Here is a 16,931-nt window from a genome sequence, read left to right as displayed (position 1 = left end):
AAGAATGATAAAATAAAATATACACCCTGTTCATGAACTTTCAAAAACAGATAAACAGTTTCTATATCCCGGAGAAGTTAAAATGGTTTCACAAATGTTTCTAACACAAATTGAACCTGAATTGGCACAAACTTATGGCAAGCCATTTTAACATTTAATCTTATTTTATATATATATATATATAACAAATAACAATTCTATTTTTATATCAGCACAACATAACTGATATCAATAATTGAGGATTTCATGTTAAAAGTGCTCGCCATACAAACTACCCGTGCAAATAATGCAAGTAACAAAGTCAAATGAGGGTCTCTCTCACACAAAAACAAAATTGTATGTCCATCCGACTGCCCATCATCCCGCCTATTTTTCACTCAACCCCTCCCCTCACCGGCGTTTTTTCCGCACCTGCGCAATTCGCAATTCGCAGCGACTTGATTCAGATGATGTTGGTGTTTGTTTCTCCTGGCTGCAGATTCGCAGAGTCGGGCACTCCCAGCACTGTCTTTCCCTCCGCAGTCTAACACCACACGACAAACCATGGCCGAGCAGCCCCTTGGATCTGCCCCGCCGCCCAAGCTCGACGGTAATGCCCTTTTTTTAATAGTCTTGACCGGGAATGGAATTAAGGCCAGTGGCCTGCACAGCGCCGGGCTCGCTTAGTTACTTGTACCCTTAGAATGCCCCCCAAATGTGTGCTCAGGGAGTTCGGGTCTGCAGCGGTGTATGGTTGTCAGATGGGGGCTCCAAGCTGCGTTTAATTAATTTGTAATGCTTGGTATACAGGCATAAATGTGAATCGGTTCACATTGTACCGCAAGTTACTGTGGGGATGTCACGGTCTAGTAATGGCACACTACCACATACAATAATATTTGCGAACGGATCCTGGAATAAGCAACAGTATGCGTTTTTGAAACGTGTATTTCGTGTTATATCACTGTGTGCTCTGGCGATTGTTGCTTTTGTGTATAAGCCAATATCTGTATAATTATGTTGTGAATGATATAGGTAATCTGCTGAAGAAGACGGGAACAAATGATCATATTCTCTGCTCTTATCTACATTGTGTGTGTGTGTGTGTGTGTGTATATATATATATGGCCATTTAAACAGTAATCAGTACATGTCAGTTTTGCAGGGAGTCCTGGCCAGCTGGACCTTGTGCAGGACAAACAAAAACAGGAAAACGTTTCTCAAGCTGTCAATCAGATGTTTAAATGGTCGTGATGGGATACTTGAAAGTTCCGCAGAGCACCACCAGGGGAATTCCACAACTCAGGGCTTCCAGCCTTCCATCCCTTTATTTATGTTTTGTTTGAAACATGCTTTTTAATGATTGGAGTTTGTCTTGGTCACCCCCCCATGGAGGAGTTACAGAGCTCCTCTTATGCATGTATCAAGACAAATAGAGGAAACACCTCCCTTAGAATGTGGTCCTAATTGTGCTGCAAAGACCCAACTCTAATTCTCCCCACAAAGGATGCACATATCAGCCAGGAAGCGAGCGTACTTAATGCACTTTTAGATTACTTTGTCACAAAACCTACTAAGGACCTTAAGCACACAAATTAAAAACTGTTATCTGTCCTAATATTAAGGTACACCTGTTTGAATGCTGTTTCGTAATTTAATTTTGAAGGTGTGCATGATATATAAAACGATTTGTCCTTTAGCTCAAGTTAGCGAAGAGAGAAATAATTCCATTTGAAACATTTGTCATTCAATTTATTACACTTTTTATTACATTATTACAGCAGAATACATGTTATAAAGATACGTCATGGTGTCCTGTAGGGATGGGAATTTTAAACGTTTAAACGCATAAATGCTAAGGAAGTGGTTAAACGTTGAATAATAAGCTAGACGTATAACTGGTCACAAGACAAATTTCACCAAACACATATTCAGAGTATTAATTTTAGTAATTTATCATCATATACAGCATGTCACGTATCCGACTGCTGTGGTGAGTAAGGGCGGATATTATAAAAGGGTAGGGGTTTGGCAAGTGCCTCCAAGAAGTTTTTCTAATTGGTGCAACAGAACGATTGACGCTTGGGCGGGTTTTATTCTCGGTCGATCTGGCGCTTCATTGGTACACTGTGTGTGTTCTTGCTGTAGTGGGCGTGGTACAGTATGGTTCAGTCCACATGGGGTAAGAAGAACATTTTTCTACCGTTTGTTATTTATATTTAATAAAGGAACGAGGCAAAGCCATGTTTGGAATTATTTTGAGGCACCGGACGAGAAAACCGTGGTATGTAAATAATTATGCCAAACAAAATTGCTGTGCCACAAAAACACAAGTTCAGTGCTTCATCATTTGAAATGAAAACATTCAGAATTCGTGTGGAGTTACTGAATGCAGTAAAAAGCAAACATCCGTAATAAACAGAACGCTCTAGATGTGTCGACTGAATACGTATAACACAATTTTAAAAGGAAGTTGTTTTTTTTCAGTATTAATTCAGAGAACGTATACGTGTAAATTATTATTTGTTTATTTAGCAGACGCCTTTATCCAAGGCGACTTACAGAGACTAGGGTGTGTGAACAATGCATCAGCTGCAGAGTCACTTATTACATCTCACCCGAAAGACGGAGCACAAGGAGGTTAAGTGACTTGCTCAGGGTCACACAATGAGTCAGTGGCTGAGGTGGGATTTGAACCGGGGACCTCCTGGTTACAAGCCCTTTTCTTTAACCACTGGACCACACAGCCTCCTAAATGTTATGTATAGGCTTTAATTTACCAGTACACTTTTACACAAATCATCTATGTAATTTGTCAACAGAAGGGGATATTTTAAAAAAAAAATCCTGTTAGTGGCACTGATCCCTGAACAGTAGAGTTAATAGGACAATGTATTGGAATCTGCATTTGATGGATTCTGTAACATACATAAGCACAAACATTTACTAATATAAAAATAATAATGCTTTTAAAAAGACCAAATTTCCATTGAGCATTTTTTTTTCTTTTAGATTCTATTGATTTTTTAGTATTACTATGCTGGACAGCCACTATAACATCGTTACCTTTCTTAAAAATGTGCACAGATGAATCTACCGATTTATTAATCTACAGTTAATCAACTAAACGCATAAATTAACTGATCAAAATTTGTAATCGAGTGACATCCCTAATTTCAGTATATACTTTGGTGTGTATGTGTTTTTCTTTTTTTCCTTTTCATTTTTATACATTGTAGTTAAGTGTTTGCGATGTTAAAACGTTATTTGCTTATTTAGGGGTTCTTTGGTTGGATAATACTAACCAGTCTGTCAGTATACATCAGAATGTAATATAAAGCGTGTGTGTGTGTAGATCTGGTTTAAACATTTAAACGCTGACACTGCATAGCATTTAAACGTTCATAAAAGTGTAGCAGAAGCACATCCCTTGTGTCCTGCATTGTGGAAAAAAAGTTGTTCAACAGCTGATCATTTTTAATTTTTTAATTTAGAACTTGTGTGAACTGAAAAGCATTTTTTTAAACGCTTTTTCATTTTGTAAACAAGTTAGCAATAACAAGACACGTTACAAGAAATGGTATATATCTTATTTATTCAGCAGATAATGATTATCATAATAATTTACAGCCAATTATCGAGAACAGAAAATTGCATTATCGTCTAACACTACTGTATGTATGAGTATCGCAAGCAGCATCAGTTATGTGTACATAAATGTGTATTTTTATTTAAATTATAAAAACATAATTGCTGTTCTATATAATGTATTTTTTTTTTCTTTTTTTTTTTTTTTAAATTTAGTCGTTGCCAATTATTTTTTATTATTTTCTCCCAATTTGGAATGGCCAATTATTTTTAGGCTCAGCTCACCGCTACCACCCCTGCGCTGACTCGGGACGGTGAAGATGAACACACGCTGTCCTCTGAAGCGTGTGCCGTCAAGCCGACCGCTTTTTTTCACACTGCAGACTCACCATGCAGCCACCCAAGAGCTACAGCGTCGGAGGACAACTCAGCTCTCGGGCAGCTTACAGGCAAGCCTGCAGGCGCCCGGCCAGACTACAGGGGTCGCTGGTGCGCGGTGAGCCAAGGACACCCTGACCGACCTAACCCTCCCTCCCCCCGGGCGACGCTCGGCCAATTGTGCACCGCCCCCTTGGAAGCTCCCGTCCTCGATCGGCAAAGGAATAGCCTGGATTCGAACTCGTGACTTGCAGGCTATAGAGCGCATCCTGCACTCACGTGGAGCTCCTTTCCTGGATGCGCCACTCGGGAGCCTATATAATGTATTTTTAAACTACATCAGAATGTTTTATATTTATAGGAGGCTGTGTGGTCCAGTGGTTAAAGAAAAGGGCTTGTAACCAGGAGGTCCTCGGTTCAAATCCCACCTCAGCCACTGACTCATTGTGTGACCCTGAGCAAGTCACTTAACCTCCTTGTGCTCCGTCTCTCGGGTGAGACGTAGTTGTAAGTGACTCTGCAGCTGATGCATAGTTCACACACCCTAGTCTCTGTAAGTCGCCTTGGATAAAGGCGTCTGCTAAATAAACAAATAATATGGCTTACCTGTATAAATAATAGGATTTTCAATTAAATATAAATTATGGTGACGGTCACCAGTAAATTATGGAAATTAGTACTATCGAAGGTTCAAGCCTTTGTTCGGTAATGTGTTCTGAACCTTCAAAGACCAAAATGTACCCTTCGTTACAGCCCTAGTTACAAAACAGTGCGCTCACTAATAGAGCACTAGACATTATCAAATACATGATTTATTACCATTTTTGTTGACCTATTTGACTATTTTTACGTCAGCTATTTGGCTGTCAAATTAGTCCCTCTATCCCTACGACTAATTCCATGTCAAGATCACCCTAAAAAAATCTGAGCGCTACCATATTATTATTATAAATCACATATCAAAAATCAACCATTTGCAGGAATTCCAGTACATCTTATCCTGTGTACAGATGTCATCCCGTGCAGAGAACACCACACCTAATCCCAAAGGTAAAGCATCTAAACAAAACAAAACACACACACATCTGGTAACCTGAAAATTACAGGAATAGAAAAGGAAGAAATGAAATCGCTACAATCTGAACAAGGTGAAAGATGTTTAATCCTCTAAGCTACTGGCGCAAGTTTCTCTGACCAAGCTTTTTTTTTTTTTTAAATAAATAGTCTCACCATACCACAGCACCTGTAGGCCTACAGGCATTCAGGTACTGTGGCAGTTGATTGTGCACTAAGCTTATTTGTGTATAAAAAAAACGACAACAGATTTGCAGCCAGTGTCATCTTACTTAAAGGCACTCAAGCTGAAATCGTAAAGTAATTTAAAGTAGGCTACAAACGTGGCAGCGGACTGTCTCTCTAGCGCGCAGGCAAGAACTTGCAGACTTGATACAACTATGTTGAGAATTTAAAAAGAAAGCATTTTATGAGATTTTTAACTAGAGGTACCGGGAATATGACTGCACGCCCAGAGGTTCCAGGGCTGTGCCCCAGAACAACTTAAGCACTGGATGTATGCTTATTGGACGAAAAAGGGCAACTAAGAGGATGCAGCAGTGGAACACTGGATGTTTGAGACTGTTGGCACGAGACACTCTGTTGACACATAGCAGGACATGCAGTCCAGAAGTCCTCCATCGGTGTGGAATCACCAGCACCAGAAAAGGGTTTTTCAGTTTCACACTTAGGCGTGTAAAATTTTGTGTTGGCCATGTAAAATTTAGAGCTACATACCCGACCGGGCATGTTAAGATTCTGGGAATTTTCTACCCCTGATGTTTAGTTAGACTTTTTCCCAAGAATTGCTAATAGTGGGCAGCAGTGCCTAATGCAGCTGAACAGGGGGTCCTCGGGTAAAAGAATTTGGGAACCCCTGGTTTGGCTACATTTACACCTCAATCTGACAACTCTTATTTGTAAATTTAAACAATAACTCCTTTATTTTCTTACCCATGAGAAATACATATTTTTGCTATCCAACAAAAGCGGAACTAACTTGTTTAACAGCTAAAAAGAAACATCTGCGACTTTCATTTGTGTCCGTTCTCCCCCCAGAGATACACTAACAACGCACCACAGTACTATCGATGATACAATGAAAAAAATAAAGCCTTTGATAAATCAAAAGATTTTCTTCTAGGGGGTGAATACTGTCCTTTGTTTAAAAGTAAAGTGATTTTGGACCTGAAGCTAGTGCTTTATACATGTATTCACATCTAGGCTTACCAGAATGAAAACCATTTTTTTTCTTCAATTCACTGATGCCACAGCAACTCGGAAGCCGACAAAATAACAGTATATACTAACACGATCATAATTTAAAAATTAAACATTGGGTGTATTTATTGCAGATCATAAGTTGTTTTCTTTCTATTGTCATCCAATCAAAGCATTAAATGTACAAAAAAAAACAAATTAGAAAAATTGAACAACTATTACCATTTAAACATTATACACAGTCAGAATTATTAAATACATAATGCATAAGATTGTTTATTTTATTTTGAATGAAGCTAACACAACCTAACAAATTACTCTGCTGTTAAATAGCTGAGCACATTGATACTGTTTTGTACTTTTGTTACTTCTAAACAAAGGACTGTAACAATCCCAACTTCCTGCTGCTGTTGTCTGTGCCTGTTTGACACTGACAATGGGGGTGCTGCCCACGAGAGTACGTGGCAAATGTGAGCCATCTCAGGGACAAAAAAAAGACCTAAGCCGCCTCAGAGTCGACTTCAAAGTGGCTGGTATAAACAGATTGTCTGTCTCTCCAGCTGGGCAGCTGCACCAGAAGGCGATCGAGCTGGAGCAGGAGAGAGCAGAGTTTCAGCGCAGGAAGCAGCAGCTGGAACAGGAGTTCAATCAGAAGAGGGCCAAGTTTAAGGAACTGTACCTATCCAAAGAAGGTAGGGGCGTAGTGATGCATTGTCTATTGATGAATCGGGATGCTTTCTTTACATGATATATTGTGCTGTAATAAAGAGATGTGTCTTTTTGTATGGGTGATACAAACGCAAAAGCACAACAAGTGAAGAATGTGTGTTTTATAGTTGGTATGAATACATACTCTCCCCATCACATTAAAATCTTGTCTTAACAAAGTCGTCCTTGATTTAAATGATAATTTGGTCTTATTATGTGTCATGCAAGTAGCCATCAGGATCATTGTATGTATTGTGATGCATATTGTATAGCTACCTGCATAACGCGATACCTATCGCTCCAGAGCCTAGTGATGCCACATTTCCATCTACACCGTGAAACTCAATCTCATCTTGTTCCAATATCAAACTGGGTCTACACCCGGTTCCATCTGCAGTGTGCAATCCAATCTGCAACTGGACATTACACAACAGTCAAACTGTGTATCGTTTTTTTTGTACAGTTACAATTTTTAATTTAATCACCTACCTGTAATATTTGCCTGGAGGTACAGTATAATGTTAAGCCAACATATTTTTTCTGCAAATTGAACTCCCCTTTCGCGTCCAGTGCATTGGAGGCTCATTAGTTAACTTCCACTATCAGTGCGAGTTGGAGAGATCGAGTTCTGCCAGCCCGCAATCCTAACTGGAGCCGACAGAGTCCCAACTGAAATTGATTTGATCTTGGATCTGCTGCCGATGAAAATAAACAAGTCTGATTTCAAATTGCTTTCAAGTCAGTTCCGGATGTCATTTGGAATCTAGTCCTGTAGTTGATGCTGAATAACTGCAATCCTTTAAGACTCAACTTGAGATCAGCCAGCAACTAGGAACCTCACTAGCATAGATGGGCCGGATAGCCTTCTCTCGTTCGTAAATATTATTATGTTCTTTCTTATTTGTTTTTAAAATGTTCCTTACTATATGGTGTTTACAATCAAGTGTGTTTCTGGGGTCTGTGGCGTCAACATTGAGCTATCATTGCTCTAAATTATGGTTTCAGGAAGCAATGCTAATTACAATCGTCAACTTACATTACTGGAGTGTGGAAAACCATAATACCTGTGGCTGTCCCTGTGTGTTTATAGAGGAGCTGAAGAGACAGGGGGCGGCTCTGGAGAGCTCTCGGGAGGAGCTGGGCAGGCTGCAGGGACAGCTGGCCAAGGCTCAGGCTGAAATGGAGAATATCAAGGCAGTGGCCACCGTGTCTGAGAGCACCAAGCAGGAGGCCATCGACCAGGTCAGGAGGCAGGGGCAGGAGGAAGTGGCGTCTTTGCAGGCCATCATGAAAGGTGAGCACACCGATCAGTGTCAAAGGGAGCTCCATTGACACCAGCAACACTATAAAGGGAGCTTCACTGACACCTGCAACACTATAAAGGGAGCTCCATTGACACCTGCAACACTATAAAGGGAGCTTCACTGACACCTGCAACACTATAAAGGGAGCTTCACTGACACCTGCAACACTATAAAGGGAGCTTCACTGACACCTGCAACACTATAAAGGGAGCTCCATTGACACCAGCAACACTATAAAGGGAGCTTCACTGACACCTGCAACACTATAAAGGGAGCTCCATTGACACCTGCAACACTATAAAGGGAGCTTCACTGACACCTGCAACACTATAAAGGGAGCTTCACTGACACCTGCAACACTATAAAGGGAGCTTCACTGACACCTGCAACACTATAAAGGGAGCTTCATTGACACCTGCAACACTATAAAGGGAGCTTCACTGACACCTGCAACACTATAAAGGGAGCTTCACTGACACCTGCAACACTATAAAGGGAGCTTCACTGACACCTGCAACACTATAAAGGGAGCTTCACTGACACCTGCAACACTATAAAGGGAGCTTCACTGACACCTGCAACACTATAAAGGGAGCTTCACTGACACCTGCAACACTATAAAGGGAGCTTCACTGACACCTGCAACACTATAAAGGGAGCTTCACTGACACCTGCAACACTATAAAGGGAGCTTCACTGACACCAGCAACACTATAAAGGGAGCTCCATTGACACCAGCAACACTATAAAGGGAGCTTCACTGACACCAGCAACACTATAAAGGGAGCTCCATTGACACCAGCAACACTATAAAGGGAGCTTCACTGACACCAGCAACACTATAAAGGGAGCTTCACTGACACCTGCAACACTATAAAGGGAGCTTCACTGACACCTGCAACACTATAAAGGGAGCTCCATTGACACCAGCAACACTATAAAGGGAGCTTCACTGACACCAGCAACACTATAAAGGGAGCTCCATTGACACCAGCAACACTATAAAGGGAGCTTCACTGACACCTGCAACACTATAAAGGGAGCTTCACTGACACCTGCAACACTGTTCACGCTGTTTAATGTATTGAAGCTATGACATTTCCATACATTTCACACCATGCATATCCATTCACTGTGTAGGTTTCAAATGTGTAGTTCTAAAAGAATTCTATGCTAAGCCAATCATGTATTTTCGTACAAAACATACATAGTACTACACTAGGTTAAGTAAATCTCTATTTGCAGGTCTTGCTTTGAGATATTCTTGCAGCTTTATGGTCATTTCACCTAAACAGTGAAATTATCCCCAAAGACACTGCTGAGGTGAAATAACCTAGGAAGTACAAGTGTAACATATTTCCTGAAAGGTAAGGCCACCACAGTGAGAAATATATTGACCTTGTGTGCCAGATATCAACATTGAGGGCTGAAAGGGCTCAACAAATTCATTAATTTGAAACACATGAATCTCCAGTACTGAAAGATATCTTTAACATTCTTGTGCCACACTTCATCTTCTATGTAAAATGGGTATTAGAGACGTTTTAAGACAAGATTAAGGTTTTTGCTGTCATGACATTGACAATTTAGGAGCTCTACAAGAAAAAGCCCTACCTTGTTGCTTTTGTTGACCCTAGGAATAACCAGCAGCCCCACATCCTGTGCTCTCAGAGTGCAGTTTGGAAGGTACAGGGTCAGTAATTCCTGCGAATAACTAGGTGCTAATCCATTCAGGGCCTTGTAAGTTAACAGCAAAATCTTAAATCAATTCTGTACTGCACAGGGAGCCAGTGTAAAGAGGCCAAAACACAGGTAATGTCTTCACTTTTCCTGGCGGCGATATTCTGATATTTTGAACAAGCTGCGGCGATATTCTGAACAAGCTGCAAGTGGGATACCACACCAGAAAAAAGTGCATTACAATAATCAATTCTAGATGAAACAAAGGCATGCATTAGTCTCTCGGCATCAGATACGGAAATAATTGGTCTAAGTTTGGCTGTATTTCTCAAATGGTAAAAATATACTTTAGTAACTTCCTTAATATGAGTCTCAAATGATAGATCAGGATCATAGCATAACCTAGAAAATTCTGTGCAATCCAATGCTTGATGTCTGTAAGACAAGTAGCTAATAACACCCAGGCAGAAGAAATTCCTGGCTTTAGGGACAAATATAGCTGGGTATCATCAGCTATGGAAGTTCACTCCATGTCTGCGGATAATGTCACCAAACGGTAGCGTATGTAATGAAAACAACAAGGGACCTAGAATGGAGCCCTGTGGAACACCACAGACAACTTCACATAATGCCAATTTTACCTCCCCAATAGAGTCGTTTTCAGCCTCACCTTCAGTATCCAAAACTAAGCAAGTGTTACTAATTTTGTTAATGCTAGTTTCAATGAACTGCTCATTTTCGTTTATGCTTCTAAGTATTCCAATTTGTTTTTCAAGTGCGGCAACCTTCTGCATTAACGAATACGTGACAGAGCACTTCTTGCAAATAAAGTCTTCCTTAAATGCAAATGTGTTGACCACCATATACATTTCACAAGAGATACAGATCAAAGCACGCATTTCGGAATCCATAGTGTGTGGAAGACAATACATACATAGGATTTATAATAATTTAACAAAGAAGAGAGCGGATGAAAAAATGGTGAGAACTGAGTAAAAACAAAAGGTAAAGTTATAGTAACATAAAAAACTTAAAAGCATCTCTGAAAAGTAGTTGTTGAAACCATGTTATTCCATAACTATTAAACACTTAAAGTGCTACATTTAGGAATACTGAAAGAAACTTCAGTGACTAATGTTTCGACCTGAAGTCTTTGTTAGTGTCTTAAAGATGTCTGTTGTTAAATTAATTAATTAATTAATTAATTAATTAATTAATTAATTAATTAATTAATTAATTAATGTTTAATTTAGTAGTTGCCAATTAGTTTTTTTGTTGTTTTCTCCCCAATTTAATAGTGTCCAATTATTTTCATTTAGCTCAGCTCACCGCTACCACCCTCGCACTGACTCAGGAGCGGCAAAGACGAGCACACGCTGTCCTCCGAAGCGTGTGCCGTCAGCCGACCACTTTTTTTCACACTGCAGACTCACCATGCAGCCACCCAGATCTACAGCGTCGGAGGACAACGCAGCTCTGGGCAGGCGCCTGGCCAGACTACAGGGTTCGCTGGTGCGCGGTGAGCCAAGAACACCCTGGCCGACCTAACACTCCCTCCCCCCGGGCGGCGCTCAGCCAATTGTGCGCCGCCCCCTGGGAGCTCCCATCCTCGGTCGGCAAAGGAATAGCCTGGACTCGAACTGACGACTCAACGCGAGTGCTTTTACTGGATGCGCAACTCGGGAGTCCATTTTACAGAGTTTTTGATAACTGGGTCCCTAGACGCTTAATTTTACACTCTCTACTGTACTGAGAGAGAAATCTGCAGCATCTGACCCCGCCCCTTCTATATCCTGGCATTTGTATAGTTCGGGTTCAGTTAACTAGGCTTATCTTTCTGTGTTACGTAAAGCTTTGTGATTGGGTAATAGACAGTTTAGAGATTGAATGCTGTAAATTAATTTGATAAATCTGAAGGATTTACCCACTAACATAGTGGTAGGATGTTAAATTGTGGGTGAAATAACTGTAGGATGTCAAGGATACATTTCTGAAAAATGTCAATTATTTTCAAAAAATATGAAAAAGAAAGTGATACTGGAGCAAACTTATGAAACAGCATCTACTTCATCTGCTGAAAAGAGTCAATTCTGAGGGTGGAAAGAAGTGAAACCGTGTAAATGGATCAGAATCTGGGAACTATTTTTCCTTGGCTGGAGAAAAAAAAATGTTTTGTGTCTCATGGCTCAGATGCCATTAAATAACTTCTCATTTCCCAGGTAATACATAACTTGTACTGGAAATCTTTGGCAGAAGATAATATCTGGGGACATACAGCAGCTACTGTACATGTCATACAGAACATCCCTACATTGTGTGGAACAGTGCACATTGTTAAACAGTTACACCAATACACATGTTAGTACTATTTACGTAGTGGTTGTTTTAGACCCTTTAGATTTTTTGTTGTAAAATTATACTGGAGCCCTGAGTTTTTTTAAGAGAGGTCTGCAGAAAATGTGCTTACTAAAAGTTCTGTTTTAGAATAAAACCATTGTTTAAAACATATGCATTTAAATGAATCTGCAAAAGGGTTGTTTGTACATTGAGACATGGCACTCTCGTGAAGGCGCCTCACAGTGACGCAGCGTGCGGAGGTGCTGCTGGGTGCGTGACCTCCTGACCTGTGTGTGTTGTTCTGCAGAGACAGTTCGGGACTACGAGTTGCAGTTCCACCACAGGCTGGAGCAGGAGCGGGCACAGTGGGGTCAGTACCGCGAGGCAGTGGAGCGCGAGATGGCTGAGCTACGCCGCCGTCTCTCTCAGGGCCAGGAGGAGGAGAACCTTGAAAATGACATGAAAAAGGTGAGAGAGGAGCTGGTGATTTCTAGCTTTGCATACATGCATTGGTTTATTTGGGTGGAGTAAAGATGTGGCTCAACTAGTAGGCACTACCACTGGTTTAAATTCACAAATTAGAAAACTAATAGAAAGTCAGGCAACCAAGGTGCACCATGTCAGGGGTGTAAACCAAAAGCCTCATCACATTGATTACATTCTAAGGCATTATTCAACGACAACTGTAGCCTAAATGTATTTTAAATGAGACAGGAGAAGACTGTATTCTACAAAAGTAGTTTTAAATATTTTAATAACGTGCTTACTTTCTTTGCACTTTTATGAAACACTAATTCCTCCTTTCAGAGAAGACCCAGTCTGCATTGCGAGAGACACAGAGAGCTACGACAAGCAGCATACAGATGGCTCCCATGCTCGTCTAGCTTTGCTACTAAGCAATAAAACGTTCTTTTCTGATTCAGCAAGTCAGTGTAACTATTATGGCCGCATACACATAAATAAATATTTTATTGAAGATAAAAGGTTGTGTTAGGGAATGTTTTCACTGAAATGACTTTCTTAATATTTGGTGAGTGGTGAAAATGACATTTTCAAGCTTCAGGCAGCCTTTAGAGAGGTCTTGTGCATCGGGCTGCGTTCACGAGTTTGGAATGCACCTTAGTAGACTGCTTCTAAAGTACTGTGTGTATTTTTTCTTCCTGTTTTTCATTGGGAGTTGCTGTGATTTTGCTAAACCCTCTGGTGGTTTTAATTAATTAATTAATTCTGGAAATCTAAATAAACCATGTCATATGCTTTGCAATTATCCGTTGTCAATGTTGCATCCTCAAAAAAATCAAGCAGGTTAGTTAGACACGATCTCCCTTTCCTAAAACCATGCTGACTGTCTCCCAGGATACTGTTACCATATAGGTAATTTTCCATTTTGGATCTTATTATAGTTTCCATAAGTTTACATATAATAGAAGTCAGGCTTATTGATCTGTAGTTACCTGGTTCGGTTTTGTTTCCCTTTTTGTGGATCGGTATTACGTTTGCAATTCTCCAGTCTGTCGGTACAACCCCTGTGTCAAGAGACTGTTGCATGATCTTGGTTAGCGGTTTGTAAATAACTTCTTTAATTTCTTTGAGTACTATCGGGAGGATCTCATCCAGCCCAGGGGATTTGTTTATTTTAAGAGCTCCTAGTCCCTTTAACACTTCTGCCTCTGTTATGCTAGTTATTTAAAACTGGATAGGATTAGGTCAACATGTGGGCCATTTGTATCTCTGAGACATTTTATTTCCTCCTTGAATGTTCTTTTGCTGTTGTAATATTGGAAAAACTTTTTGGAATTGGCTTTAACCCCTGGCAATGTTAATTTCTATCTCTCTCTTGGCCTTTCTAACTTCCTTTTTGACTTGCGTTTGCAGTTCCAAGTACTCTCTGTGTACTTTGTTCTTGGTCCCTTTTAAACGTTCTGTAAAGTGCCTTTTTCTCTGGATATTTTTTTTAATTGATCTATTAAACCGTTTTGGCCATTTTGTTTTAGATTTTGCTTTGTCGACTTTCAGGAAGTAATTGTTTTGCGCCTCTAGTACTACATTTTTTAAAAATGGCCATGCTTTTTCTGTGGATGTGTTCTCTATTTTGCTCCAGTCTACTGTTAGTCTGTGCTTCATTCCCTCATAGTTTGCCTTTTTAAAATTGTAAACCTTGGCTTTAGTCGTTACTTTTGTGGTTTTAAAAAGCATTTCAAATGAGACCATGTTGTGGTCTGAGTTTGCCAATGGTTCTCCGACCTCTGTTTTAGTTTTTCTGTCTTCGTTATTTGAAAAGACTAAATAAAGGTATGCCTCCCCTCTAGTCGGTGCATTGACAAGTTGCGTTAGGAAGCAGTCATTTATCATTTCTACCATTTTAATTTTGGCTTTCGTGCTCCCCACTGGGTTTTTCCATTTTATATGGGGTAAGTTGAAATCCCCCATTAGTATGGCTTCTCCTTTGCTACACACATTTCTAATGTCATTGTATAACAGATTATTTTGATTGCGTCTTTAATTTGGTGGTCTGTAGCATGCCCCTATTATGCCCATTTAATTTTTGTCCATTATATTATATATAGGTAATTTTCCATTTTGGATCTTATTATAGTTTCCATAAGTTTACATATAATAGAAGTCAGGCTTATTGGTCTGTAGTTACCTGGTTCGGTTTTGTCTCCCTTTTGTCCTGCCTGTCTTTCCTATACAGTGTATACCCACTAATATTATATTCGTCTCCATCCCTCTCGGATAACCAAGTCTCTGTAACACCTATCACATCGTAGTTACTTGTTAGTGCAGTAGCTTCAAGTTCTATCATTTTGTTTTTGAGACTTCTAGCATTTAGATAAAAACATTTAATGGCTAACTTACCTGAGTTGTTGTCCTTGTTTTGATGTAGTTTCCATTCAGTTTTTTTGTTGATTTTTTTCCCCCCTTCCTTTCTAGTTTAAATGCTTCTGAACCTCCTCCTGAGTAGATTAGTTCCCTTTTTATTTAAGTGCAGTCCGTCCCGCCTATGTAGATAGTTCTTGTTGTAGAATGTGGTCCAATGTTCAAGGAAGGTGAAGCCTTCCCATGTGCACCACGATTTCAGCCATGCATTTAGATGATTTATTTCCAGCTGTCCATATGGTCCTTTGCAAGGTGCCGGCAGTATCCCAGAAAATACCACAGTTTTGGTCTTGTCTTTTAATTTCCTTCCTAGCTCTCTGAATTTGTTTTGCAGGGATCTTGGTCTATGGACTACTACCGGGTCGTCTCCTGTTCGTTCTAGGAGCCTGTCCACGTTCTCAGTGATGTGCGTGACAGAGGCTCCTGGAAGGCAGCACACTGTTGTTGTAAGGGGGTCCAGACTGCGCACTGAACTTGCTGTGTTTCTCAATATGGACTCCCCGACAATCATTCTTTTTGCTTTCTGGCCAGCACTGTTTATAGGGTCCTAGATGTTGTTCCTTTCGTGCTCTTGATGTTGGTTTTGATCATCAAAATTTTGAAGCGGCTCAAATTTGTTTGATGTTTTGATTTCTGTTGGTTGTATTTGACTAAGTTTCTTTTTTTTTTTTTTTTGAAAGCCCAGTTGCTCTCTTTATCAAACAGCATTTCTGCAAGTTTTGTGCATATTTTTCCAAGCGTACGCTGGATCAACAACTCTCCTGCAGCTTTACAGAGCGCCCTGCGACCCTAGGAGCTGGTGTTCCCCTCGGAGGATGTGGAGTCAGATAGCGCTTACCCTGCGGTTAAGCTCTCCCTGTAACTGCTGAGTTTATACCATTGATCAAGACACCGAACTGGTACCAAACCGTCCCGTACTGTTTCGGTACAGTCTCGGTTCCGACCTGCTACTGACCGTGGTTTACAATCCCCAATCTGGTACCAAGCAGGCCTTGTTGACAGTCCAGTTGCTGTTTTTAGCAAGCTGAGGCAGCAACAGTACATTGTACATTGCTTGCTATTTGCATAATGCCTGGGTTTTATCCTTGTGACACGTGCAAGGCCAGCATGCCTGTGGAGAAGCAGGTGCTCTTCCTGCCTGAGGCAGCAGCACGCAAAGGAGGCACTGGTAAACCGCATTGTCTGCAAGTTTTGTGTGCATTCTCCAAGCGTATGCTGGATAGACGTCTCTCCAGGAGCACTACAGTTCAATCACTGTCCCCCTCCCTTTCGGGGCGTGACTGCAGCATCAGTCATGGACCAACAGGACGCCGCTGTGGTGTCTCAGGAGGTAGCAGCTCTGCTGCAAAAACAGGCTGTTTGTATGGTACATCCCTTCCATTTGGAGGACTGGTTCTACTCCATGCCCAAGCAGGATGGTGGCCTCAGACCTATCCTCAACCTCAGGGGAATGAGGTTCGAAAAGTTGACAATGCAACAGCTGTTGCAGTCATTCAGGCCAGGCGACTGGTTCACCACTGGGGACCTCAAAGAGGCCTATTTCCATATCCCCATAAAAACCAGCGCACTTAAGTACCTGCAGTTCGCCTTTCAGGGAACAGCGTACGAGAGGGTCTTGCCGTTTGGACTCTCTCTAGCTCTCCATTTCTTTTCAAAACGCAGGAAAGCTATACTGGCCCCATTGAGAGACAAAGGTATCGGAGTACTCTTATTATTTGGATGACTAGTTCATTGTGCCCAGTCTCCAGCTCAGGTATACGCTCACACATAACTGTTCATCGGCCACCTTCAATGGTTGGCGCT

At 40.9% G+C, this 16,931-nt stretch overlaps 1 protein-coding gene across 2 annotated transcripts in view; it reads left to right on the top strand.

Moving 5' to 3' along the window:
- Positions 1-395: 395 nt before the first annotated feature.
- LOC117429672 (rab GTPase-binding effector protein 1) overlaps positions 396-16,931 on the top strand; it is a 58,252-nt gene continuing 41,716 nt past the window's right edge. Inside the window, exons 1-4 of one of the 2 annotated variants that reach the window (XM_058998355.1) lie at positions 396-589; positions 6,780-6,911; positions 8,018-8,221; positions 12,556-12,716. In XM_058998355.1, coding sequence (XP_058854338.1) covers positions 544-589; positions 6,780-6,911; positions 8,018-8,221; positions 12,556-12,716 — 543 coding nt within the window. In that variant the 5' untranslated portion in view covers positions 396-543. Of the gene's footprint in view, positions 590-2,120; positions 2,162-6,779; positions 6,912-8,017; positions 8,222-12,555; positions 12,717-16,931 lie in introns of those variants that run through there. The other variant, XM_058998356.1, reaches the window with a different exon arrangement.

This window comes from Acipenser ruthenus, chromosome 24 (assembly GCF_902713425.1).
Source record: "Acipenser ruthenus chromosome 24, fAciRut3.2 maternal haplotype, whole genome shotgun sequence".
Classification (NCBI taxonomy): domain Eukaryota; kingdom Metazoa; phylum Chordata; class Actinopteri; order Acipenseriformes; family Acipenseridae; genus Acipenser; species Acipenser ruthenus.
The sequence above is the reverse complement of the archived record's forward strand: the minus strand, read 5'-3'. Positions and strand labels throughout refer to the sequence as shown.